This window comes from Mastomys coucha, unplaced genomic scaffold, assembly GCF_008632895.1.
Source record: "Mastomys coucha isolate ucsf_1 unplaced genomic scaffold, UCSF_Mcou_1 pScaffold22, whole genome shotgun sequence".
Taxonomy (NCBI): domain Eukaryota; kingdom Metazoa; phylum Chordata; class Mammalia; order Rodentia; family Muridae; genus Mastomys; species Mastomys coucha.
Genome location: NW_022196905.1, coordinates 83117659 through 83144796, shown reverse-complemented (window position 1 = coordinate 83144796; position 27138 = coordinate 83117659). Strand labels below are relative to the sequence as shown.

Here is a 27138-nt window from a genome sequence, read left to right as displayed (position 1 = left end):
CTAAGTACGAGTCTCAGTCTAAATGTTGAGAAGTCACTCTCAAGCCCAACCACAAATATTCCTCAGTGCTTTCTAAAAATATTGATGCTTTGTTTCAGCTCCTACATTCTCATCTCCATTTGTTGGGTGATGGACTTGGGAAGCTATAGTTTTAAAGGCACCTTGATGATGCTGAAGCCAGGACGGATTAAGAACACTGGTTTAGAAGTTGAAAGGGGGACCGGCTTAAAAACAGAAATGTCTAATGAGAACTAAAAGCCATGAATGTGAGTGGTAGCTTTAATCTGCACTTAAATTATTAGAGAAATAGTCCTATTAAATATAGGTAGGCATTGTCTTAACTTGAAAAGCATGTCTTACATATTACTGAATCCATTAGCTTTCCATTTATAAGAACCTTCAAGAGAAATTAAGTGTTCTAAAATTAGAAAAATATTTTATTTTTTCCAAAGCATGTATTCATTTTTTATCTTACAGATACTTATTTGGCTAACTATTCCTTTTTTTCTGCTAACAAGTTTTAAAGATGAAACTAATGACCCATCCACAACTAATTAGACTTCATGAAGTAAATTCAGCAAATATATACTCAGTTCCAATAAATAAAAAGTAGTTTGCTCGACAGTGAGAATATAACCATGAAAATGTAATAATGTATTTTTTATTTAGTAGAATTTTTAGTAGAATTTTTTATTTATTTTTTTGAAGTCTTATCTTCAGATCCATTTTCAATGCCATCTCTTTTTTTTCTTTCACTTCACCATTTCTCATTCCTATTATGTCTAATATATTTCCATGGATCTATGAAGATGAAAATTTTAGTTTAAATATAGTCTCAGTGTGCAAGTATTAAAAGGCTAAGAGAATGAGCACCCAGTCAGTACAGGGCCTGTCATGTAAACATGAGGACCTGAGTTTGGATCCCCAGTGACCATGCCAAAGCCACACATGGTGACACACACCTGTAATCCTAGAGCTGGAGAGTGGTAGGCAGAGATGGGCAGTCCCCTGCAGTTCACCGACCACCCAGTCCAGCCAATTGGTGAGCTCTAGTTTCAGTGAGACAGAGATTATGTTTCAAAAGATAAGTGAGGGAGAAGACTCCTGATGCTGATCTCTGGCTACATACACACACACACACACACACACACACACACACACACACACGGATACACATGGACACAGACATGGGCATACACTGACATGTAGACATGTATACTATACACACAGTTTTTAAAAAGTTTTATTGTAATACTAATTGGAGTAGGTCTCCCAAAAGGTATCCTTCATGCCTAGTTATACGCAGAACTCATTCATTCTGTCCTACACCAAGCTTTCCCATACTGCTGCGCAGCTGCTTTAAGCACTTTGCATGCACAGTTATAATTGGAATCCTGTATTTCTTGTGGTTTAATGATTATCTTTCCTATTGCTCTTCAGTCTCAGGAGGACAGAGACATGTCTGGCATATTCACTGATGTATTTTATATATTTGCCAACAAAGAAATCAGCTCCTCTGTAAGAGAGCAAGCTAAGTGAACAAAACTGTGATGTTTTGTTGTAGAAACAGTGGCTTCCTTCTGTAAGTGTCAGCAGCGTCTTCCCCTCCTTTACAGTGTCCTGGGGAATCGTCTTACATTCCCAATACTGATTATTTATATGAGTGCATTGTAGCTGTCTTCAGACACACCACAAGATGTTTACATTACAGAGGGTTGTGAGACACCGTGTGGTTGCTGGGAATTGAACTCAGGACCTCTAGAAGAGCAGTCAGCACTCTTAACCACTGAGCCATCTCTTCTGTCTTCCTTCCTGATATTGATGTGGCCCATCCCTCCCCTACTGACACAGGGTTGGGGGTTACTGGAGATTTAAAACATCCTTCTATATGAAAGGGTATAATTTAAAATGTGAAAGAATGATCCGTGGGGGCACATATGGCTACTCGAATATAGCTACTTCTTTCCTTTCTTTTCTTCCTTGCATACAAAAGTTCCCATTCAACAAATGACAAATTCATATTTTAAAACCTGTGGCTTTATTTTATATTCAATGTTGTTCCAGTGCTTGGCACACAAACATGTCTTATAGACTTACTGGTTGAATAAATTATTCTATTATTCCATATGGCTCCTTATGCTAAATTTTACAAATATAAAACCTAAAATAATGTTATTAAGAAGTTTACATTTGGCTTGGCATAGTGGCACGCGCCTGTAATCCCAGGACTTGAAAGGCTCAGCCAAGACATAAGGTCTAATGATCTAAAGCTATAAGGTCTAAAGCTAGCTTAAGTTATATACAGAGGTCCAGATCAGCCAGGGATATGTAAAAAGACTTTATCTCAAACTGCCTCAGCCCCCAAAAGAAGTTCATTATTTATTTCTTGATGAGAGAGAAGTGGAAGAGAGAAAATCAGTACGAGGGCTGTGATGGCAGGCTATACAAAGCAATGGCTGGGAAGCGGGAGTGAGGGTTTCAGGCCAAAGGACCAGGACGTAGAACTCCCAGTGAAGTGTCAGCATCCGGTGAGGAAGAAGGGACAGGTGATGTGGCTGGGAAGGTAGGGTGAGTGCTTACTCAGGTGGGTGCACAAAGGTTAGACACACAGTGCTCTGGGCTGACAATGGGGTTGATGTGTAGTACTCTGAGGTCATGTATCAAAGAGAAAGCAACAGAGGATAGAGAATAATTTTGAATTTTGCTCTATTATGGTCGGGCTTTTTGAAAATTTAAAATTTACATTTATTTAGTGTGGGAGGGCAGGCAGGGCTTGCATGTACCACAGCATGTGTGTGGAGGTCGGAGGACATCTTTCAGGAGTTGGCTCTCATTGTCCACTCTGTGGGTCCTAGGGATCAAACCCAGGTTGTCGACTTGGTAGCAAGTGACTCTACCCACTGAGCAGACTCTGGAGCCTTGCTTTATAAGTTAATGCCACTTCTCCCTGGGTAACCATCTCCATCATTCAATAAGAATGCCTAGTTCCTACTAAATGCTTTCGAGATATGTGCTGGCTAATGTTAGAAGACATTGATAGTAAATCACTACTCCTATTATTCAAATGAGAAAGTGAGACATGAATAATCATTGGCTTTTCTCTGGTACATTAACTACACAAACTCAAGATCATAATTAACAAACCCAGATGAGCAGCACAGCGCATCGCGGAAGGGGTGGTAATGCTTTGCATGAATCCCGCATTCCTACGTGTTCCTAGTTGGCTCTTCTCTTTGAAACCTAAGGGATCTTGACCTCACCTGCTACTGCGCAGAGCTTAATCAAGAACACCCCTCATATCACTTTGCACTGCCTCAAGCATCTCTTACTGGTTACTGCCTCCGGGGGAATGAGAGATGATGCTCCTAGCCTGGCTAAAGTATGAGTTTTCAAAACTGGAGCTAATTCTCACAATGAAAAGAATCTCCATTGAGAAATTGCCTCCATATGTAGCTCAGGCATTTTCTTAATGATTGGTGGGAGAGGGCCCTACCCATTGTGGGGACACCCTTAGACTGGTGGTCCTGGGTTCTATACCAAAGCAGGCTGAGCAAGCCATGATGAGCAAGCCAGGAAGCAGCAACCTTAAGTGGCTTCTGCATCAGCTCCTGCATCCAGGCTCCTCCCCTGTTTGAGTTCTTGTGCTGGCTTTTTTTAGTAATGGACCATAATGTGGAAGGGTAAGACAAATAAACCCTTTCCTCCCCAACTTGCTTTTGAAAATGGTGTTTCATCATAGCAATAGAAACTCTAACCAAGACAGTGTGTTAACAAAAACCCCTGTGGATTTCCACTTAGGAAAGGACATCTCAAAGAAAGAACAAGAAGCACAAAAACGGGCCAAGCTGCCTGAAAATGTTGGATATCATACGGCCAGTGCTTAGAGAAAGCGCACCTCCCAGAGACAAATGTGAAGAAGAAGAACACAGCTCTCAGAAGACAGAGACCAAATCTTCACTCTTACCAATGCTATAATATTTTAGTTAACGCGTGGGACCCATGTTGTGTCACTTCATTGGTCTGTTAGATGACATGCGTTGCTTAAGAATAAACATACGCAAGAGGAACTTTCTCTAAATGAATGGGAAACCAAATTAAATTGTAAACTGTACTAGTGATAATTAATAGCTATAATATCTTGATTTGGAGAGATTTTCTGTCATCTTGATGAAAAAAAAGTTCTCGGAGGAATAGAAACTGCTCTGGATGATACATTAAAGAAGTCAAAAGAATTCTCCATAACCTCATGACAGGCACAGTGCTCCTTAAATATCGGATGCTAAGTTTCCTAAGAAGCACGTCTCAACTTCTTACCTTCTGGCATGACTTCATCCCAGCCTGGGCTGCCGCTCCTCTCTGAGGTCTGTACATCCCTGTGCTTTCCTGCCATGTCCCATGGCATCATTTCCTTCCACCAAAACCATGGATCTATGAGGACTCTCCTAGAAACCTCTCCCCTAGCACCTGCAGCACTGTGCTCAACAGCAAGTGGCACCATCCCTGCTTCCTTTCCATTTTTTCTTTTTCCTTCCTTTCTTCTTTTCTTCCTTCCTCCTTTCCTTCCTTCCTTCCTTCCTTCCTTCCTTCCTTCCTCTCTCCCTCCCATCTCTCTCTCTCTCTTCCTCTCTGTCTCTCTTTCCTTTCTTTTCCTTTCCTTTCTTTCTTGTTTTCTCTTCTTATTTACATGCCTCTCAGTCTCCCATACAATGTATCCGGACTGCAGGACTGCAGCACTCCAACTGTAGTGCCTCCCCACCTCCACACCTCCCACTACCCTTCCCACACAGTTCCACCTTTGTACTTAGAGATTTAAGTACATTCTCACTCTTGAATAGTTCAAGCCCTAAGTAAATGAAAAGATTTTTCTTACAAAGTTTCCCAGCTTTTTGCTCTTAATGTCAAAACTTAAAGTGAGCCGGGAACAGAAACATATTAAACTAAGTGACTATGATTTTTTTTTAGTGAAATTATTTTTGTCTTTGAGATAAATTTGAATTATTAGGCTTCTCAGTTCTTTTGCTAAAACAATGCAAAGTGTGTGCTAAGTGCTCAACATTGTGTGTAACATTAGAACAAGTTCTATAGATATAAATTTGCAGTTAATCCCCCTTCATTATCTCCATTAGCTAACAATGCATGTAATTACTGCTCTGCCAGGCGAAGACATCCAAAACACTAACTTTCCCAGACTCTAAATATTCAGTAAGCACTTGCTTACTTGTTCATTATGCTAATAATATATGTCACAATGCTCCTATTAAATGTGTATTAATTAAATACCACCCAAATAGCAAAACTTCTTTACTATATATATGTATATATGTATGTATATATACATATATATATTTTTTACCTTTCAGACACAGTAATTATAACAGCTACAAAGACCACTATTAATAAAGGTAAATTTAATTTTATAAATTTAACTTTGTAAAATGCAGGCTTGTAAGAAATATTATAACCAATTCCAAATGTATTTTGTTTGTAGCATTCATTAAAGTGGAGAAATTTTATTGAACAAAATATATAATGTCTTTAAAGTGATCAGTTTTAACTCCATATTTCTATTCTTAAAAATCATTACTGTTAGGAACCAGGTCTGCCCCAAACCCACCTGCAGTGACTCAGCACCAGCAGCCACCCTATCACTAGCTGCAAAATGCAACATTTCCCCTGTTGCCTTGAGTCATGCACCTTTTGAAAGTCTACACCATCACAGCCTGCTCTCTGTTTCTCTGTGTCTTTCTCAGGTCTCTGTTTATCTGTTTCTTTCTGGTCTCTGTCTATCTGTCTCTCTCTGCTCTCACTATATCTCTGTCTCTCTGTTCTTCCTATGTCTCTGTCTCTCTTGTCCTCACTCCAAGGCAGCCTTTCACCCCTCTGCCTCAATAAATCTCTTGCATAAGACCTGCTGCATGGTGTGAATTCTGTAGCAAGATACTCTTCTGCTGCAAAACTCAAACAACTACCATTATCAATTTGTGTTTATTTTACTACAAATATTCCCAAAATACATAAGGTAATATTTGTAGCACAGTATTTTGTAGTCTTAATTTAAAGTAAAAGGGGATGGCTTTTCGAAGGTAGTTTATAAATAATTCATAATGGAAATGTGACAAGAAATTAGCATATAACATACTGAAGCCTATAAGAAAAAGCATGTTGGGCTGCAGAGATGGCTTGACCATTAAAGGTTAGGCTCACAACTAAAAATATAAGAAAAGCAGTGTTGTCAAGTATTATTGGAATATTAGGGTAGCAGATATCTAATTGTGGCTTTGTAAACCTTCATAAGCTGACCGTGTTCAAATTTTTATAAAAAAAAAAAACTAAAAATGATTTTTAAAATCAAAAGTAAAGCTCAGCAGGAAAAGAAACTAAATTTCAAATTAAACCCAAAGAAGAAAACATTAGTGACCTTGTGGCTTGTTTTGTAAGTACGTGAGTGGTGGTTTATAGGTTCTTAACTTAGAACTAATTGAGACAAGACCTATTATGACTACACAGGGCAACTTATTTAACCCACTGTGTGCCACCTCAAACCCATTGTAACTAGTGCTTTATTAAATAAAATGTCTCCTCCATTTACTTTTCACAATAAGTACATAAGAGACACATTAATGCTATGCATTTCTTGCTGACAAGAACAGTGACAGTCTCTAGAGAAAGCTGGCTGATGAAGGCCATAGGATCATCAATGATCCTGTGTGTAGCTTGATCAGTGTTTCTAACCACAGCATGGACTCATCTCAAGCTCCCACTCCTGGAACCTCTACTTCCTCAGAGTCAACCAGAGCCTTACAAGCTCATTTCTTCATCATAAAATAGGAATAACAATACTGTGTATCCAAATCACTGAAAACTGGCTGGACAGTACATGAGAAAGTGCTCCTCAGAATGCGGGGCTCGAAATGGCGCTTGGTATACTATGGATGAGACAAGAAAACAAACTGTTGAAAAAAAAAAATTTTGCTTGTTATCTTTTGATTAAAGTTTCCATGAAAAATAGTATGCCCCCTTAAAATTCCTTCTAGTCTTACCTTGCTTAACATAGAACTATTACGTGACAGCCACTGTGACTGAAACCTTACACTTGGGAGAACAGACATTAAAGTGAGCTGGAATGGAAGAGGGAGCCAGCAGGAAGGAAGCCTTGGAAGGCGAGCGCTCTGACAACTGCCTGGAGTCACTACCAAGCCCTATCTCACTATGATCCATATTCATGTATTAGTTTCCTATGATAGATTCTGAAAACAGAAACAGAAAATAATATTCAAAAGGCTACCTGTTCATCCTCATTTTCTTTTCTTTTTCTTCTTCTTTTTTTTTTTTTTTTTAAAACAGTGTCTCACTAAATAGCTCAGGCTGGCCTAGAACTCACTTTGTAGAGCAGGCTGACCTTGAACTCATAGGCTGACCCTCCCTCTGCTTCCTGGGTGTTAGGATAATAGGTGTGTGCTGTCATACCGGTCCATTGCTTTAGATAACAAACAATTGCCAGGTGGCTAACCTGCTTCTGAACCCTAGCACAAGCCAGCACCAATCAGAGACTACCCTGTACTTTCCCCTGCCTTAGTTTCCCCTTTTCCCCTAGCAACTGTGTGGATATAAAAACCTGTTTAAATTTTTGCTTGGGGCCAGACTCCTCTACCCCTGCATGGGATATGAGTCTCGCTCAGCAGTGAACAAAAGAACCTTTGCTGACTGCATCAAGAACGTATCTTGGAGGTGTTTGGGGTCATCGTTCCCGAACCCTGAGTGTGGGGTCCTTCCCCCCATTTTTTTAACAGCCCTTACACTATCCTCCCTGTGGATCTGCTCAGGTCCAGGGATTAGATAGCTGAAAACACCAAGGTTCTAGGAGTGCAGTGCGGTGATCCAGCAGGCCCTGGAGAATGCAGCACATGTTCTCAAACACCTTCGGGTCTTGAAGTCCTCTTGGGCTTTTGTGGTGAGTTGTCACTATTACTACAGCTCAATACTTCACTGTATAACACAATAACCAGCTATGAGCCCTAAGTCCCAGGTCCCTTTCTATTAAGGGAATGAACCAGAAGTCTTGTGATATACTAAACCATTTTACTACTCAACACTCAACTGTAGGCTTATATTTTTTAAAACCTACTTTAATAAGTGTTCTTAAATGTGTTAGCCTCCCTTCTATCCCACCATCCACGAGAGGTAATGAAAAGGAAAGGTTAATAAGGCCAAGGGGGATATGAACCTCTTTAAAAATAGTTCTTCGAGGTGATTTTAATCTTTGTTGTCAGAATATTAGTAGTTCAGTTCACACAAATCAGCAGCAGTAGCTGAATCAAATACCATTTACGAATTATCAATCAATGGCAGTCTGTTACAGAAGAAAACAAAACAAACTGTGAGGCTCTGTCAATTGGCCCAGTTGGCACAAAAGCTGGCAGGAGTCACCAAAATATGAAAGGTTCTTTGGTGCATTTCTCTTTTCAAAGTCACAACAAAGTCAGCAAAAAAGACAAGCGAACCAATGTCAGTGAAGCATCGTCAGTGAAGATCAACGTCAAAAAAAGATCAACAAAAAATGTCAAGGCAAACCAATGTCATACAGTGTCCTCCACTGTCTGTCTGTCTGTTGGGTCATATTTAACCCTTTCCAAACATCATGTGTTCTATCAATTGTCCACTCTAGCAAAACATCACATGTGTAAGACCCGAAGAGCCTTACGTCTGCAATGCCCCACTCACAGAAACAGAGATGGAGATCAATGCAACAAGCATGAGGTTTATTGACCCAGCATGCTGGGGCCGTCCAGAGGCGACCCCTAACATTTCAAGTACAAAGTTTTTATACAGTTATTGAGGGTAGACTTGGTAACAACATGAACTGGTTTGCATCCATTTGAGGCCCACACTGCCCTTTCTCGGCATTGGTGGCCCCAGGCAAGGTGTGGTCTTAATCAATCGCCAGAAAAGGGAACTGAAACATTTTTGGTCATCTGTACCTGCTCTGCCCTGCGGTGGTGCGTCAAGTTTGTATTGCTGAGACATTCCAGGAAGGGAGTGTACATTCCTGGAAAGGTCATATGTTCTCTAAAGTCACACACATGCCCTTTTTATAGGCAACTTCCAAAAATCTACCACGTGTCTGTTCTCAGCAAAACATCCTTCCATATGTGTCTGTTTCAACAAAACCATCCTCTCCTAATACAGTTTCTTAAAAAAAAAAAAAAAAAAAAAAAAAAAAAAAAAAAAAAAAAAAAAAAAAAAAAATCACATGAAACCCAAGTCTCCAAAAAAATAAAAAAATTCCACTCCACTTATCTGCTAACAGTTTTGAGAATTTTCAAAAGTAGTGACTTTTTTACATCTCTAGTGGCTATTATCCCTTCTTAATGTCTGTATTGATATTGTTTTTTAAAAATATTTACAGGCATAATAAGTAAAAACAGAAAAGAAGAAACTGTGCCCTCCCCCCACGCCTTGAGCGAGCTGAATCAGCCCTTGCTTTGCCACAGCCAGCTAGCACCTAGAGCGGAGTCTTTCCGACCTAGGTGAATCTATTGTCTGCCACACCTGCAGCTTCCTACAAGGAGCCACGACCTGCTGAGTGCTAAGCTGGTCTTGCCGATGAGATCCTGAAAAAGCAAGGAGATCCTGGCAAAGAGGGGGATGGGTCTCCCCCTACCCCTTCATATTCAGACCTTAAAATTAAAAATTGAGCCTTGATCGGAGAACTTTGTCTTGGCTTGTTATTTCTCTTGCCTTCCCCAGCTTTCCTTTAAGGAACCCAGTAACCGTGGCTGGAGGCTACAGGAAACAAACAAATGAAAAAGGAACAAAGCTAAAGAAATGGGCCAAAGGGGGTCACATATTTTCAGCAATTGTGGTGTAAATAAGGATAGCTCCGATAGGCTGATACATTTGAATACTTGGCCTCCAGTTGGTGGAACCCTTTGGGAATGGTTAGGGGGTGTGGCCTGTTGGAGAAAGTGGGTTGCTGGGTTTTGAAGTTTCAAAAGCCTCTGACCCTTCTCAGTGTTTTCTGTTAGGGATGTGAAATCTCAGAGGCTGCTCCAGCCACCTGCTACCTCCCCTCCACCATGGTGACCTCTACCCCTCTGAACTGTAAACCTGACAGGAGCTTTTCCACAGTCCAGCCGCTTCAATCACGGTGCTTTATCACAGCAGTAGGGAAGTCACTCCTACATCAGAAATCCTTCCATGTGGTCCAGCCTTTCCCACTGCAGATGAGCTGCAGAAACCCACGCTCACCTCCAGGACGCTCGTGCTCTCCGTCCGTGTGCAGCAGCATGGCGATCGGCATACCCACGTTCTTGGATCGTCCTGCCACGACCACATTTTTCCCAAATGTTTCAATTCCTTTAAAAATACAGTCTGCTTAAATGTGTGACTAATAACAAGGAGCGAATTAAATATGTGAAAAGCCAACTGAAGCATCCTGTAAAAACTTCTAATTAAGTGTGGATTTCATTGCCCCATCTATAGCATGCCCTCACTGGATTATTATAAATATTTCTTTTAATGCTTCTTGGATTTGCCATTTCCTCTCTCATTATGTCCTCATTTAAAAACCACAAAAACTCTCAAGTTGCCATTAAAGTCCTTTTAAATACCAAGTTTCCCATGAAGTATAAAGTCTTAAAATACATTAACTGCTAATTAGACTAGAAGTTCATACAACAGTATTAAGCACAAAATGCAGTCGGACTTCTAGTGAGACAGGGATAATAACATTGAGCAGAAAGTTCGCCCACTTTACTTCACAAGAACAAGCAGTGCACTCACAGAGTTAATGCCCTATCTTTGTGGGCACCAGGAAGTCATTGGAATCAAGACGTATCCGAGTACTGATGAGCTAGTGTCTGATTCTAGAGTCTGCTTTTTCTTGGAGAGTTTGTCTATCAGTTAGACATCAGAGGATTAGAAAGGAAAAAATGTTTCCAGAAAGGAAGTGGCTGTGCTGGAGGCAGGAAGCTATCCCTGTGCAAAGCCACTGGGCTCCAAGAATGCACCTGCTAGCCATGTTGAGTCTACTACAGTCAAAGCCTACATGCCTTTATTAAAAACTACAGTCAATGGACAGGGTTCCTATATAAGGGACATATTATCTTAGTAAGAAAATGTTCTCCTCTTTGAAAAGATGGTCATCAAAACACATAATTTAAAAGTAGGAAGACGGGCTAGAAAGATGGCTCAGCTGTTAAGAGCACTGACTGCTTTCCCAGAGGTCCTGAGTTCAATTCCCAACAACCACATCGTGGCTCACAACCATCTCTAAGGGGATCTGAGGCCCTCTTCTGGTGTGTCTGAAGACAGCTACAGTGTACTTATATAAATAAAATAAATCGATAAATCTTTAAAAGTAGGAACATCCGGATGGTTCTCTTGCTGCAAGCTACAAGCGCTGCTGCCGACCACCTGGTACATGCTCTTCATTTTCTTTTACGCTGTCCTGTTCTGTGCTATTGATAAATCTAAAACATTTTTACAGACTTTAGCTTATGCTCATCACTTCAGCCATGTGTAGACACAGGCAGCTGTACCGAAGCAAGGCCCTGGTGCTCATGTGCAGATGGTACTGGTTTCCCACAGAGCCAGGTTACCAACCTGCTCTTCTGATGATTTCCCAAACGGCACTGGCAGTGGCAGGGATCAGTGAATGCTGGTCAAGGCACAGTCTTCCAATATTCATAATGTGAAATCCATCAACATCTTTTTCAGGAGCAATCCCATTGCATATTGTTCTCTCATCCACGTGGTCTGCAAAGTCAATACAATTGGTCTCCTTTAAAATGAAGGCTTATGTGGAAGCTGAAGAACAGGAAATGGGGGTACTTAGCTGAATCACTTATGATTCTGCTCAAGAGACTGGCTATATCTAGAGCATTGGCTACCAAGGCCTTACTGCAGCTGGACTGGTGAATTGTCTGGGATTGAACAATTCCACGGGAATGCAGCAGCAAGTAGACAGAAGTCTTTGTCCCAACATGCTTGCAGATATAAGGGATTTAAATCCACTTTTCTCCACCACAAGATGTTTCTACTATTAGACTTCTGTGAAAACTTTAAACACCAAAGATTACATGGGATAAGAGAGAAAGCCACGGAGGATAGCCAAATGGAGTGCAAAAGTATGTTCTGCTAAAAATCTTGGGCTAACCTCTAACAGCAAGGACTGAAGAGGAAACAGGGTTATAGCTATGGCACACCAAACAAAATCCAAAGCTGAGACATCAATCTGATGCAGGCATTTTCACAAACCCTCATCTGGCAGATTTTATGTGAAAATGCAGACCTTTGCCCCTGAAGATCACAAGAGAAAGGTGTCCATTCCCACAATTTCTATTCTTGGTTTGATATGATAAGGAAACATAGAGATATGAACATCACAAAGAAGTAGCAAAATTCTTCTGTAAGTGGCTCAGCTGCTTGTTCTGAAATCTAAAGACTGTATAAGATAATGAGAAGCACTGACGAGGTCCGTTTAGCAAGAACACAGCACAGTCAGTACATGAGGGGCAGGTGCATTCCGCACACAAGCTGCAATCATTAGAAGATAAAGTTTTGTCTAAACTACTATTTATAATATCTTACATACAGCAAGATTCTTAGGAATGAGCTTTTCTAAATCTGAAAGGAACTCCTATAAGAACTACAAAAATCTCCTGACAGTTGACAAGGGAAACACAAGTTATAGTCTGACCGTAGCTTGAAAAAACTCAGTAATATGTCAGTTTTCCCAGACTGACTTATAAATTCACTGCAATTTTAATCTTAACCCTACAAGGCTTTATTACTTTCTGAATGTATTGGGAGGCGTATTTACATGTTTTAATACCTGGCACCACTATATTCAATTTAAGGTTAAATATTTCTTTCGAGCCTTGAAAAATCAAAAAATTCCAGGCAAAGCTCTATACCAGTAAGATAAACTTCACATCCTTAGCATATGCTTAAGGATTTTGAAATTCATTTATTCACTCAAGCTAATTTTTTAATGTATTTCATGTGTCCATTGGGCATTGGGGTAAGGATATGTAAACAAACAACAGACAAAATTTTGTCCTGTGAAATTTACATTCCAGTGACATAAAAATTTGACCAAACAGCTTAACTATAATGTCAACAAATATTCTCTTAATTCTAAATTAAAAAAAATAAAGCAAGACAGGTAATACTTACCAGGTGTCTGCTTGCCCCAGTATCATCCGTAATTGAGAAGTGAGGGGCAGAAAAGGAATGGGAAGCAGGTCTAACCTCCCGGAGACACCCCACCCCAATCTGAGTCTATTGTGAAGGAAATAGTCGGTGGGGTCCTCTAAGCCAGGGGTTCCCAACCTTCCAAACACTTTGACCCTTTAATACAGTTCTTCATGTTGTCGTGACCGCCCCAACCATAAAATTATTTTCATTGCTCCTTCGTAACTGCAATTTTGCCACTGTTATGAACTGTAATGTAAACATCTGTGTTTTCCAATGGTCTTATGAGATCTCAGGGGGGCACCCCACAGATTGAGAACCACAGTTCCAGGCCATAGAAGGGGTGGATCTCTTTCTTCATGCATCTGCAAACTCTGTCTTCTACAGACACAGAGACTGCTCAGGATTCTAAGGACTTAACTATGTAGATACCTGGCTTAGAGCCTATGCATCCTGAGACCTTCTAAGCTTAGCTTTATCTGATTCTCTATGATTCTCTGGTGTGAGCCAAAGTGTATACAGACATCAAACAAGACCATATTCCTCTGAAAAGGTTGTGAAAAGCCATGTTTTCTTAAGTCCTCTGTCTCTGAAGCATTAACTATGTGCATTAATTTCTGTCAAACATACATTACTACCTTCAAAGCAGTATATATTCTATCAAAGACTCAATATTTCTCTCCTAATAAAATTTAAACCCACAGTAGCTAGGAAGAAATGCTGCTTTGAGACTTTGCATGCCAAGACAAGGTCTTGGGAACAGTAATTTTAGACCCAAGTTTTTCTTAACTATCCCTCTCCCCTAAATTGTCTGGCCACAGTTTTTTTTTTTTTTTCAGATTAAATTAATGATACAGAGGACTAGAGACAGAGCTTATGCATACATACATTCTAATTTTTTAATTAAATCATTTTTTTAATTTCTTGTGTGCTATTTTTTTATCAGCCCCCTTCTCCTCCCTGCAACCTCTTACACCCCCAGACCTGCTCCTCCCATGTTCACAGCCTCTTTTACTGTAATTGTTATTGCTACATGTGTGTGTGTGTGTGTGTGTGTGTGTGTGTGTAAATGCAATCTACTGAGTCCATACATATATATCATCACTAAAAATGAAATATACACCATACAAATAGTATTTCAAGGTGAATAGACTCAAAAACAGATGATAAAGGAAAAAGCAAAAAGTGGGAAGAAAAACAGATAACTGCTGTTTTTATTAAATTCCTGAACTTGAAGTTTTTGTTTGTTTTAAGAAGTCTTAATACAGATATGTCCATGATCTTGGACAGAAAAATCATCGTCTTAGGGTGTTTTCCACCTGGGTATGAAGGAAAGAGACATGCTTACTGAGACCAACCAATCCCTTCAAGACACCAATCATCTAAGTGATTTATTGTACTATCCCCATACGTAGTAACATAGTTTTAAATAATGCTTGTTCAATGCTGCCATCTAGTGGTAGTACATTCCATTTACAGGACAGCTATCTGCTGTTTTGTTGTCTTTATCATAAAAAAAGTTACCTACAAAAGTTTTAAAGTAGATAGACAACATTGTGAGAATAGGACTATAAAATTCATGTAAAAATTATTTGAAGCAAAAATTTAATTCTAGAAATATTTTTTAAGTGAATCTTAAATTGAATTAACAATAATTCACAGTTTATGACATAATTTACTATTGTTAGTATTTATTTTTTAGTGTATTGTGTGTGTTCATGTGTGTGCATGTATTCATGAGTGTGTGTGTGTGTGTGTGTGCGTGTATGTGTATGCTGTATGAATGTGCATGTGTTCATGCATGTGGAAGCCAGAGGTTAACCTTAGGTGTTTCACTCCCCTCCTGACCTTTTGAACTGGAGTCTCAGTGAACAGGAACATGAAGATTTGCGAGATAAAGTAGTGAGCAAGCTGCGGGAACCCTCCTGCCTCTGCATACCCAGTGCTAGCATTATAGGCAAGCACCCCCTTGGCCAGGTTTTGACACTGGTGTCAGGGACCTAAACAGATCATCGCATTTGCACGGCAGATACTCGGCTAACTGAGCCAGGCCTCCCATGCCACAATGTTCATATAGGTCTCCAAATACCAAAATTTCAGTTAAGTATATCCAATCTGCCACTGAACATGAACACCTTGACAATAACCTGTATTTACCTACTAAAGAAATAATCTACCTATTAAACCATCCTCACTCCTGCTCCAACCTGCCTTAGACTTCACCCTGGTTCCTGCACCTCTTTTTCTTTCTGAAAACCTAAGTCTAAAAGATTTAATGGCAGGAGAGACCATCTAACGGATATTTCTACACATGACAGGAAATAAATCAGAATTTTAAATTAATATTCTGTGGTAGGTTATCCTTTATGCTGACTATTTTATTTAATGTCAAACCCCATATAGATCAGCAAATGTTTTCAATGGGAAGACTGAAGCAAAGGGGTGAGTAGTACCGTGTTAGTTAATGGCAGGGTCAAGACTCAGTCCTAGAGTATTTCACTATACATCACTGTTCACTAGCTTATACTGATATCTGGAAATGTATTAACTATAGTTAGTATATTAGCATGGGTGAATCAGATTCCCCGTATTATACTCAGTTAATCAGAAGGAAGGAACTTAATCTCTGTATTCTTATCACCAGATACCCATACTAATAGGATTATTGTAAGGATTCAAACTGGACTAATCAATATAAAATCTTCATACAACAAAGACTTAGTTCAGTGGATGCAGACCACTGGCATTTTGTGTGCATATTATTGGCTTTGTATATAGAAAAACACCTTCTCTTAAGCCTCCCTCACATTTCCTGGGGTCCCCTTACCTGTTTCTTATTCAAGGAACACAGGACTCAAGCAGTTTGTCTGTACAACAGACAGGTAACCAGTGCCATCTACTGGCTGCTAGTAACAAAGTCACCAAATAAGTGTTTGTTACAAAGGCAGCATGTGAATAAGCATTTGATTTTGTTAGAACAAAATAAACATAATGTAATCAGAAACTCTGACAAAGGAAGTATTGCAGTCTGAAAAATAACTCTAAAACATGTTTAAATTATAGATAGATAGATAGATAGATAGATAGATAGATAGATAGATAGATAGATAGATAGATAGATTTGTAGTCTATAATATGATATTCTGCCACATGTATACTTTATGTAATGGCTAACTGAATCTAATCATCACATCCCATACTTCTTTTTGAATGGTAAGAATATGTACACCCATTTTGTGGCAATACATCGTTCACTCTCTCATGATGTTATCCAATACATCTCTGGAACTTATTTGTCATATCTAGCCAAGTATTAAGTTTCTTCATACACAACTCCCAGTCCTCAGCTCCTTATAAACACCATTCTACAGAGGTTTCCGCAGGTTTGAAATGTTTGTTGTTTGTTTGTTTCTGTGTTTATGACTTGATCTCATGCAGCCTGGGCTGGCCTTGCCCTCACTGTGTAGCCAGGCTTGGCCTAGTTTGACATGTTTCAGTCCACATGTTAGTTCAGTACTGTCTGGGGATGTGGTCTGTTTCCCATGCAGATCTTTTACACATGCTTAAGAAGGCTGTTTTCCTGGTGTTTAGGTGAATAAACGTCTTTATTTTGAATATTAACCTATTAACAGATGTTCACAGTTCACATTTTTTCCAATTCTGCAGTATTGTCTCTCACTCTGCTGTTGACTTCTTACTGCATATCAATTTTTAAATGTGATATTTTGTCACTATTCTTGTGCTTTTGGGGGTGTCACAGCGAGAAATATTAGTACAGACCAAATGCTAAAACAGTCTCTTTGAATTTTCCTTTTGTAGTTTACAGTCTCATGTAAGCATTTAATATAATTTTAGGTAATCTTGTATGAGACTCTAATTTCATGTTGAATATGTGTAAATCTGTTTCCTTTGGTACCATTTCCTGATGAGAACATCATTTCCTCCAGGTCCTTTCATAGAAATTCTGACAGATACAGTTGGCCATGAGCGGGGTAGTTCCACCATGTCCAGTGTGCTTCACTGTTGTGGCTGTCGGTAGCATGCCTCTCTGACTGCTGTCACTGTCAGTGCCATGCTTCTCTGATGCTGTCACTGTCAGTGCCATGCCGCTCTGATGCTTTCACTGTCGCTGTCAGTGCCAACCTGCTCTGACTGCTGTCACTGTTGGTGTCGGTGCCATGCTGCTCTGACTGCTGTCACTGTCAGTGCCATGCTGCTCTGATGCTGTCACTGTCGGTGTCATCCTGCTCTGACTGCTATCACTGTCGCTGTCGGTGTCATCCTGCTCTGACTGCTGCTGCTGTGCAGTGGTTTCTGAGAACAGGTGCTTGACCTGTCGTGTCTCTTCTCTGCTCAGTCTTGCTTTGGTTATTTGGGACTTTTGTGACTCTATATGAATTTTATGATTACCTTTTGTTTCTTTTGGAAGTGTCACTGGAGTTTTGAGAAGGATTTCATTGAATTGGTAGATCATTTGTCAACAGTACAGCATTTTAAAAATTAACACTGTAAATAGTTCATGAAATTATTTGAGTACTGTCTAAATGCTAGTGTGGGAACTTCCAAATGAAGCAAACTCTGAGTTGATGGCTTGCAACGTAACTCAGACTTTCCCCCATTTTTGCATGAGCTGAGCAATTGTCAAGTGTAGCCCAAATCTGTCTTTAGACAGATTTTTTTTTAATGTCAATAAGCTGACATTAAAGTAACATCAATAAACTGATCATCCTTGAATCTCATTTCCCTGTGGCATAAACTAGAGTGTCCCATGTATTTGGTTCTTTCCTAGTTTTGAAAGAAGGAGATGCATCCCTGCATCGGTTTTACCAGGATGCGTCTGTAGTGTTGTATTATCCGCAGGAGCATTTTTCTCCTTTGATAACATCCAAGGTCCCTTCCAATTTGGCAATGTTTTAAAGCAGTGGTTCTCAAGCTTCCTAATGCTTCAGACTTTTACTGCAGGTCCTCATGCTGTGGCGATCCCCAACCATAACATTATTTTGTTGCTACTTCATAACTGTAATCTTGCTGCTGTTATGAATTGTAAATGTAAATGTCTGATATGCAGGATAACTGATACATGGCCCTCTGGAGGTCTCGACCCACAGGTTGAGAACCACTCTTTTAAAGTGATGTTCTAGAAGAGGGTAATAATAAGAAATCTGAGATTCAAAACAGAACAAAACCTTCAGTACATATTGAGATACTATGTCTTTGTATAAATAAAACATTAATGCAACCCATTAATTTAAATATTAACCCATGTAATAGCATTAAGCAGCTTTGTTTTCATCACATCAGGTAAGAGTTTATTAGGTAATTTAAAAATTAACAGATATTATACCCTATACTTCACCAATACTCTTGCATAGTTTAGACACAAATGCATTTCAGAACCATAGTTTACTGAAATAATATGTCTTCCAATAGTGTTATTCAAATTTCAGCTCTAGTGCTATGCTAACTATGACTATGTAAATGTTGTTGTCTCTTAAGCTCAAGAATCCTGTAACAGTCGAGCATGGTGGTCATTGGCTAATCTTGCATTTCTTTGAAATACCTGACTGAGCATTGAATGTTTATTATTTGGTTCAAATGTGGATATAAAGTGTGTCCACATGATATTCTGTAAATATAGAATAGACCAAGGGGATTTGCCTATAAATATGGATGACAAAGAAACATGATGTATTAATGCTGTGAGTAGATCAGGAAAACAGTGGTCAGGAAAGAGGTGTAGGTGACACAGAGGCCAAAGAGGTGCAGGTGACACAGAGGCCAAAGAGGTGCAGGTGACACAGAGGCCAAAGAGGTGCAGGTGACACAGAGGCCTGAGTGAAGCAAACAAGGAACTATGTGTAAACTCTGACCATCAGACTAAGGAGTCACTTCAACACGATCCAACATGATTGTAAATGGAGACATGCAAACTGACTGTAATGCTAACATGGCATGCTATACAACATGGAGCTGAGTGAAGGTCAGGGTCAGGAGATAAAGGAAGGGGATAAAAAGGAAGACAGAATCCCAAAGTCTACTAAAATTTTACAATAATGCGCTCTCAACAATACCCAGGATGTTGAATGCATGCATAAAAGATCAACTGCTTAGGAAGGCATGTCAGATGCCAATTCATCATGCCCCTGGAAAGATGTTTGCGCCACCTCAGTTGTAAACGGAGCAAGTGGTCACTATGCAAACCGCTCCTGATGTGTGGTTTTATTTTAAAAAAATAACAAACAAAAAGCAAGATATTTTAATTCTTGTGTCTAATGCTTCAAAGAATAATATCATAAATAAATATTAGTCATATTACTTTTTATTTCCTTATATATCTTCAAACCACAATAAGATAGTTTTTAATACTTGACCAATATGTTTAAGAGACACAAAAAAATTGCTAATTTTCCCCAGTGTTTTGCAGGATCTCTACTGGCCTCCAGCTTGCAGTCCACTGTGGACAGGTATGCCTAAATTTTCCATTAACAGTTTTTTATCTTGAAAGTATAAATCATTAAGAAACAGTTAGCTATTATTATGGTACTAAGAAACTATCCAATCTGCTTCTGAACATGTTTTATAAATTGCCCCCGATGTCATGATATGCCCTTTCTCCTGCCCAATCCAGATATATAAAAGAATATGGTATACCTGGAAGTGGTAGCTGAACTAATATACCACTGACTCTTGGGTCCATGTTCAGTTGATCAGTGATATCCAACAGTTCCTCCTGAGAAACATTCTTGGGCTTTAGGATGAGCTCACTGCAGATGCCTGAAGGAAACCCAATTAGAGAAAGTCACTTGAATACCCTGTGGCTTTCATTAAGGGAATCTTGATCAGTATTAGGGGCTGGAGAACAGGACTGAAGCCCTGAGGACCAGCAGAAAGAACAGAAACAGGCAACTTCAGGAGGTAGGAGGCGCAAGGACCCTCTAGAACATACGGGAGATCTGGGAGATGAGAGACTCTCAGGACTCAAAGGGAGGGGCCTTGGATGAAGCGTTCTACAAGTGGGGAGGGGGAACTTGTCAATTGGGAGGGATGGGGTTGTCATCCCACAGTCAAAAGCTCTGACTCAGAAGTGTTCCTGTCTGAAGAAACTGCAGGGACAAAAATGGAGAAGAGCCTGAGGGAAAGGAGGTCCAGTGACAAGCCCAAGTTGGGATCCAGATCAAGGGGAGGCCCAGGGCCCTGACACTGTTACTGATGTTGTGGTGTGCCTTCAGATAGGAGCCTAGCATGCCTGCCCCCTGAGAGGCCCAACAAGCAGCTCAAAGAGTCAGATACAGATACTAGCACCCAACCAATGGATGGAAGCTGGAGACGCCTGTGGTTGAAGTGGGGAAAAGCTGGAAGGAGCTGAGGAGGAGGTGACCCCATGGGAAGAACAGCAGTCTCAACTAACCTGGACCCCCAAGATCTCTCAGACACTGAGCCATCAACCAGGCAGCATACACTAGCTGATATGAGGCCCCCAACACATATTCAGCAGAGGACTGCCTGGTCTGGCCTCAGTGAGAGAAGATGCACCTAACCCTAGAGAGACTTGAGGCCTCAGGGAGTCGGGAGGTCTGGTGGCATGGGGCTGGGGGGGAGGTGAGGACATCCTCTTGAAGACTGGAGGGGTGGGGAGGTGGTATGGGATAGGGAGCGGTTGGGGGAAAAAAGAAAAGGAAAAAAAAACAAAAGGTATCTTCTCTAGTGAGTGGTGGTCTCCCCCGCACCTGTCTCACTGGAAGGGGAGCCCTTCTACAAAGTCTATGTTCTCATCACCAGGAGGAGGGATTTCTCTATGGTACATGGATTCTGTCCTGATTCCTATGCATTGTTTGGCTAGCACTCCAGGTAACAGCTTGTGCTGATTTGTGAAAACCCCTCTTAAGGAGGCCAAGGAGACAGGAAATCAGTGAGGTTTAGGATTCAGTTAAAGCAAATGTAATAGAAATACAGGCTCTTTAAGTGCAAAGAGACCTAGTGCCTTGCCCATAAAATATGAAATCGCACTGAAAAAAAAAATCCCACAAGAAACCTGAAAACAGTAAGAAATTCACCTAAGCTTTAGTAATTGAATAATTGAATATCTCTAATAATAATAACAATCCATGTTATGTGGATGGTGCTTATTGGATAACCGTCACTCATAATTATGCAACCTTATGTGATGTCTTAGTCAGGGTTTGGATTCCTTCACAAAACATCATGACCAAGAAGCAAGTTGGGGAGGAAAGGGTTTATTCAGCTTACACTTCCATGTTGTTGTTCATTACTAAAGGAAGTCAGGACAGGAACTGACACAGGGCAGGAACTGATGCAGAGGCCATGGAGGGGTGCTGCTTACTGGCTTGCTTCCTCTTGCTTGCTCAGCTTACTCTCTTATAGAACCAGGACCACCAGCCCAGGGATGGCCCCACCCACAATGGGCCTTCCCCCCCTTGATCACTAATTGAGAAAATGCCAGTCCATGTGATAACAGAAACGTTTAGTGACAGTTCCTGCTGACATGCACACTCACCTACAGCGGAAGCAGCCTTTATCTTATTCCTGACGTAGGTGTGGCTTGCTGGGTTATCTCCCACTAAAATGATACTCAGGTGAGGCCTCCTGTTCCCGAGAGCAATCCATGATTCCACACCTTGCTGAATTTCTTTCTGGATTTGTTTGGCCATTTCAATTCCTGAGACAATAATGGCTTCATGTCTGTGGAAAACAAAACACTACATATAACACTAAAAAGCCGATAAGAAACATTCAGCAGAAGAAATGTATGGTACCGGAAGGTTCCAAACAACCGTGGGGGCTGCTAAGATGGCTGAGCAGTTAGAGAGCCAGTTACTCTTGTAGAGGAAGATCAGGTTCAGTTCCTAGCACAAACCCGGTGGCTCACAACTGACTTTAAGTCCTGTTCCAGAAAACAGGACTCGCTCTCTTGTAGCCTCCACAGGCACTGCACACACATGGTACACAGCCATGCATGTAGACAAAGGCCCATGAAATAAAAATATTCAAAACTACTATGAGCATCTAAAATTTGACTTTTCTAACATTACCTGACATTCATTTTCAGGTTCATAAACAATATTAATGAGCGTTGGGAAGGATTATAATTCTCTTGTACTTCTTTTAACCTGCTCCCTCTAAACTAAATGTGTTTTTGTCACACCAAATTTATGCTGAAATTCTAAACACCACTGTTCTGAGATTAGGAGGATGACCTTTGAGATGAGATCTGTGTGTGTGTGTGGGGGGGGTGTCTGCAAACACCTTGGCCAGCAGAGTAACAGTCCATGTGAGTGGGGCAAGAAGGAAGTCTAGTTTGGCATGACTCAGAAGCGGGTGTTGGTTCAAACTTTGAAAGCCTGGAACTGGGCAGTTTATTTTAGGCATATGTAAGTGCAGGAATTTTTGTAAATAATGTTTCCTTGTAATAATTAACCCAATCCCATGTATATAACAAAACTTAAGACATGATTATATTGAAACGCTTTTCAAAGTACATGTGACCTCTTCCATAAAGATGGGTTTTATAGGGACTTGTCGGGAATTGGTGTTAATGCTTTGTCTTGATTGGACCCCAGATCGGGAATCCGCGTGTCCAGATGCTGAAGGTTCTGTCCCCAGTTGGTTTTAAATTGATCAATAAAGACCCAACAGCCAATGGCTGGGCGGAGAAACAGGCAGGACTTCTAAGTTCCCAGGAGAAGAAACACAGGAAGGAGAAAGAAAGGACCTCTACCAGAAGGGAGTAGAATGGAGCAGGAGGGAGTAATGGCCAAAGTGAAGCAACAGAAGGGAGTAACGACCCCCAGAATGGCTGCACAGAAGCGTCTTGGGTAGCAGAGATAAATAAAGGAGCGGCCCAGGGGAAGCTGGGCCAACAAGATAAAATACAGACTTAAGAGGCAGTAAATCAGGAATGCCAGAGGGGGAACTGCTGGCTGCGGGGAGGCTTAGAAGTGCCCAACCATTGAGCTAGTAAAGGCATAACAAAATTAGCTGGTGTGTATGTGCGTGTGTGTGCGTGCGTGTGTGCATGTGTGCATGTGTGTGCGTGTGTGTGCGTGTGTGTGCGTGCGTGCGTGCGTGCGTGCGTGCGTGCGTGCGTGTGTGTGTGTGTGTGTGTGTGTGTGTGTGTGTGTGTTTCATTCGTGAATCCAGAAAGCACTTCGGCAGGTGCAGTGCACATGTGACCCACCATAAGCCAGTGTTTAACTAGTTCACTGCTACAGGGTCTTGGGGGAGGATCTGCAGCAGTCTTGGTCATACAAATAGTATGAAGATCACCAAGACATTGAGCACCTCTGCTCCCATTTGTAGAGAACATATGACATCTCCTGTAAAGATGGGTTCTATTGGCTGAGAAACAATGCTCAAGTTAAGGGTCTAGAGAGGATAACTGAGATAAACGTGGGAGCCTGAACACAGAGACAGTGCAGGGATCACTGGCCTATTGTGCAGAAGTCACTGGGCTATTAACCACGACCATTCCCACCTTCTGGAAAGAAAGCAGGTCATATATCTCTCCCTTTGAGGGAACAACCCTGTATGTCTCTCATTACTGGTTTCCCAAATGCTAATCTGTGAGCACGTGGATCTCTTGACCTCTACAGATCAGGCCCTGGGGCAGAGCCTGGAAATGAGGTTAGTGTCCTTACAAGACACTCCAGAGGTTCCCAGTTACCTTCCCTTGCATTAGCACACAGCAGAAAGAGTCATAGGACACAGTGAGGAGAAAGGACAGTGCCTTTGCAGGTTCATGTATTCTAGGCATCAGTGCTAAATCTGAAGTGTAGCTGTATTTTCCCATTCTGCAAGCTCTCTCTTCACCCTGCTTATTGCTTGGCTATGTATAAGTATTTCATATATTCTCACTTGTCAGGATTATTTCCATTGTCTTTGGAGCCTTTCTGGAATATTCTGGCCTATCTCTATATCTTTTGTTTTTAAGGATAGATGTAGACATAGATATATATTAGAATATATATATATATATTTCATACATGAGTATTGTATTTCCACCCTCCTCCCTCTCAAGTTCATGACTTCTTCAATTATTATTGTTACACACACACACACACACACACACAACCTACTGAGTCTATTCAGTGGGCATTTAGGACTGGCCACTTGAGTAACCTACCCTAGATCATCCCTAGAGAAGACTGGTTTCCCTTCTTTTAGGAGTTATCCATTGCCTTCATCTAGGACTTATGAAATTCTCCCAGCCACACTGGCATGTCAACTGTTATTGTCATTGTGCAGCCTTATTTAGGTGATGTGTATTATCACAAAAACAGGGAATGCAACAAAGGATCATGGTGAGGAGAGCATTGAAAAGGGACACAATATGGCACAGATTCTATGAAGGTAGACATTGGAAAAACAGGAGGGCTCGTAACTGGGGCCAGGGGGAGAGGAAGGCAACCAGAGGGAAAGAGAGGGAGCGGGATAAAGAACCTTAAGGATAAACATTTTCTGTTTAATTAAAAATATATACTATATAAGAGTGTGTTGGGGGGGTATATGCACACATAAATAATTTAAATAAAGTTACAGCACTTAGGACACTAAGTCCTTCCTCTCAAAGCCATACACTCTACAACAAACCCCTGGTACCAGGCATGCAAAGCCTCCCTTCAGAAGCAACATGGGCTGTTTCTGTTGCCCATTGTTGTCTATTAGAACTTAAAATTCTGTTGCTGCAATATGAACTAACTAGTACCCTCAGAGCTCCCAGGGTCTCAACCACCAACCAAGGACTGCACATGGTGGGTCTGATTGTTCTGGCAGCATGTGTATAGTAGAGGATTGCAAATTCAATCATCAATAGAAGGAGAGGACCTCGGCCCTGTGAAGGTTCTGTGCCCCAGTGCAGGGGAATGTCAGGGCCAATAAGTGGGAGAGGGTGGGGTGGCAGGCATGGGGAAGGGGGAGGCAACAGGGGTTTGTTCTTGTTGTTTTTGTTTGTTTGTTTGTTTGTTGGAGGGGAAACTGGGAAAGGAGAAATTTATATGTAAATAAAGAAAATATCTAATAAAAAATTATTTCAGGTAAAAAAAAAATCTGTTGCTGAAGATATCATCCACTTTGGCTAGGGACTTGGAGGAACTGAGCTAGAACAGATCTCTGAGACTCTTAAATTTCATACATGTTTCTTTCCAGTTGTTTTTTTGTTCTCACACTAAGGTCTTATTTTTAAACTTATTTTTGTTCTGGATAAGAAATGTGGACCTAGTTTCATTCTTCTACATATGAAACTGTAGTTTCCCCACTACCCTTTATTGCAGAGGAAGACTCTTCTAGCATGCTTCTGTTGGATGGTAGTGCCTGCATGGGTGTATGTCTTCTGTTTTATTTGCTGGCCTGTGTATCTGTGTTTGTGCCTGTGCTCCTTGCATCAGTTATCACAGTTCTGTAATATGATTTGAGGTGAGGTATTGTGACACCTCCAGCACTGCTCTTTCGCTCCTCAGGGTCTTGTGCTTCCATATGGATTCACGATGGTCTGGTAGTTCAATGAAGGCTGACATTAAGCCATTGAAGGGCAGATTGTTTTGGGTTTATATAATTGTTTTCACAACATTAATTCTGCTAACATAGGAGCCTGAAAGAGTTTTCCATCTTCCGATGTCTTCAAAATTCTTTCTTCAGTGTTCCAACTTTTCATCTGGAGGTCTTATACTTCAAGATTTTTTGAAAGGTATAAAAAGAACTATTACAAATTTGATTTTTCTGATTTCTGTTTTTGGCAAGCTACTGGTATGCAGAAAAGCTTCTGATTTTTCAACATTGATTTTGTACTCTAATAGTTTGCTATAAGTATATATTAGTTGCAATATTTTCTGGTGGAAGTTTTAGGGTCTTTTGAGTATAAAAATGATATCTGCATATAGATATAGGGTAACTTGATTTCTTCCTTCTCTATTTCTATTCTTCTATCTCTTTGTATTGTTGCCCTAGCCAAGATTCAGAACACTATAGTGAGTGAAAGTTGAAAGAGTAGACACTCTTGTCTTATTCTATATTTTATAAGACTATAGGTTTCTTCCATATTCAGTATATTACCTACGGTTTTGAAATGTATAATCTTTGCTATGTTAAGGTAGGCTCTTTCTACTTCATGCATAGCTTTATCATGAAGGAAAATTAAAATGATTTCCTGCATTAATTAAAATGAACATATGATTTACCTTCTTAAGGATATGAAAACAGTCTTATAGACAATATTATGCATTCAACCAAACTTGCTTCCCTGGAATGAAACCAGTTTGTTCTTGATGTAATTTTAATGTGTTCTTGAATTCATTTTACCTGAAATATTTTGAGAAATTTTATGTCTTTGTGCATCAGGGAAACTTATCTACAGTTTCCTTCTTCATGTAGCTGTTTCTGTGAGCAAGTTTGGCTTCATGGATGAACTTGGCTGTGTTCTGTCCCTTTCTACTTTATGTAACAGTTCAAGAAAACATTGGCATTAGCTCACCCCTAAAGGTTTGGAAGAACTCTGCAGTGATCCACCTGATCCCGCGCTTTTGTTGGGAGACATTTTATTATCGCTTCAATCTCATTGGTTCTTACAGGTTCTGTTTAATATGTTTGTTTCTCCTTGACTTAACTTTGGTAGGTCACACATGTCTAGGAATCCATACATTTCCTCTGCATTATCCAGTTGTTTGGAATATGATGTCATTCTTGAGATATCTTCAGATCTAAGTCTCCCCCCCCCCTTTCACCTCTGTTGTTATTAATTTTGGTCTTCTTTCTTGCTTCCCTTTTGTTAGTTCGGCTAAGGGTTTTTCAGCTGATCCAGTCTTTCGTTCATTTCGTCCCCAATGCATCATTGTTTCTTGATATTTACTGCTCTTTGAGTTTGGATTGTTGTTTTCGTAAGCTCTTGAAGTGCAACATTGGATTATTTATTTGTAGTCATCTTGATGTTTT

General features: G+C 40.5%; 1 protein-coding gene across 1 annotated transcript in view; it reads right to left on the bottom strand.

Moving 5' to 3' along the window:
* The window catches only part of Mthfd2l (methylenetetrahydrofolate dehydrogenase (NADP+ dependent) 2 like), a 107991-nt gene that overhangs the window by 66802 nt on the left and 14051 nt on the right, over window positions 1–27138 (bottom strand). Inside the window, exons 2-5 of the mRNA XM_031390967.1 lie at window positions 21713–21897; window positions 19849–19971; window positions 11605–11757; window positions 10249–10356 (exon numbers count right to left, since the gene is read on the bottom strand). Of these exons, the coding sequence (XP_031246827.1) occupies window positions 10249–10356; window positions 11605–11757; window positions 19849–19971; window positions 21713–21897 (569 nt within the window). The remainder of the gene's footprint in view (window positions 1–10248; window positions 10357–11604; window positions 11758–19848; window positions 19972–21712; window positions 21898–27138) is intronic.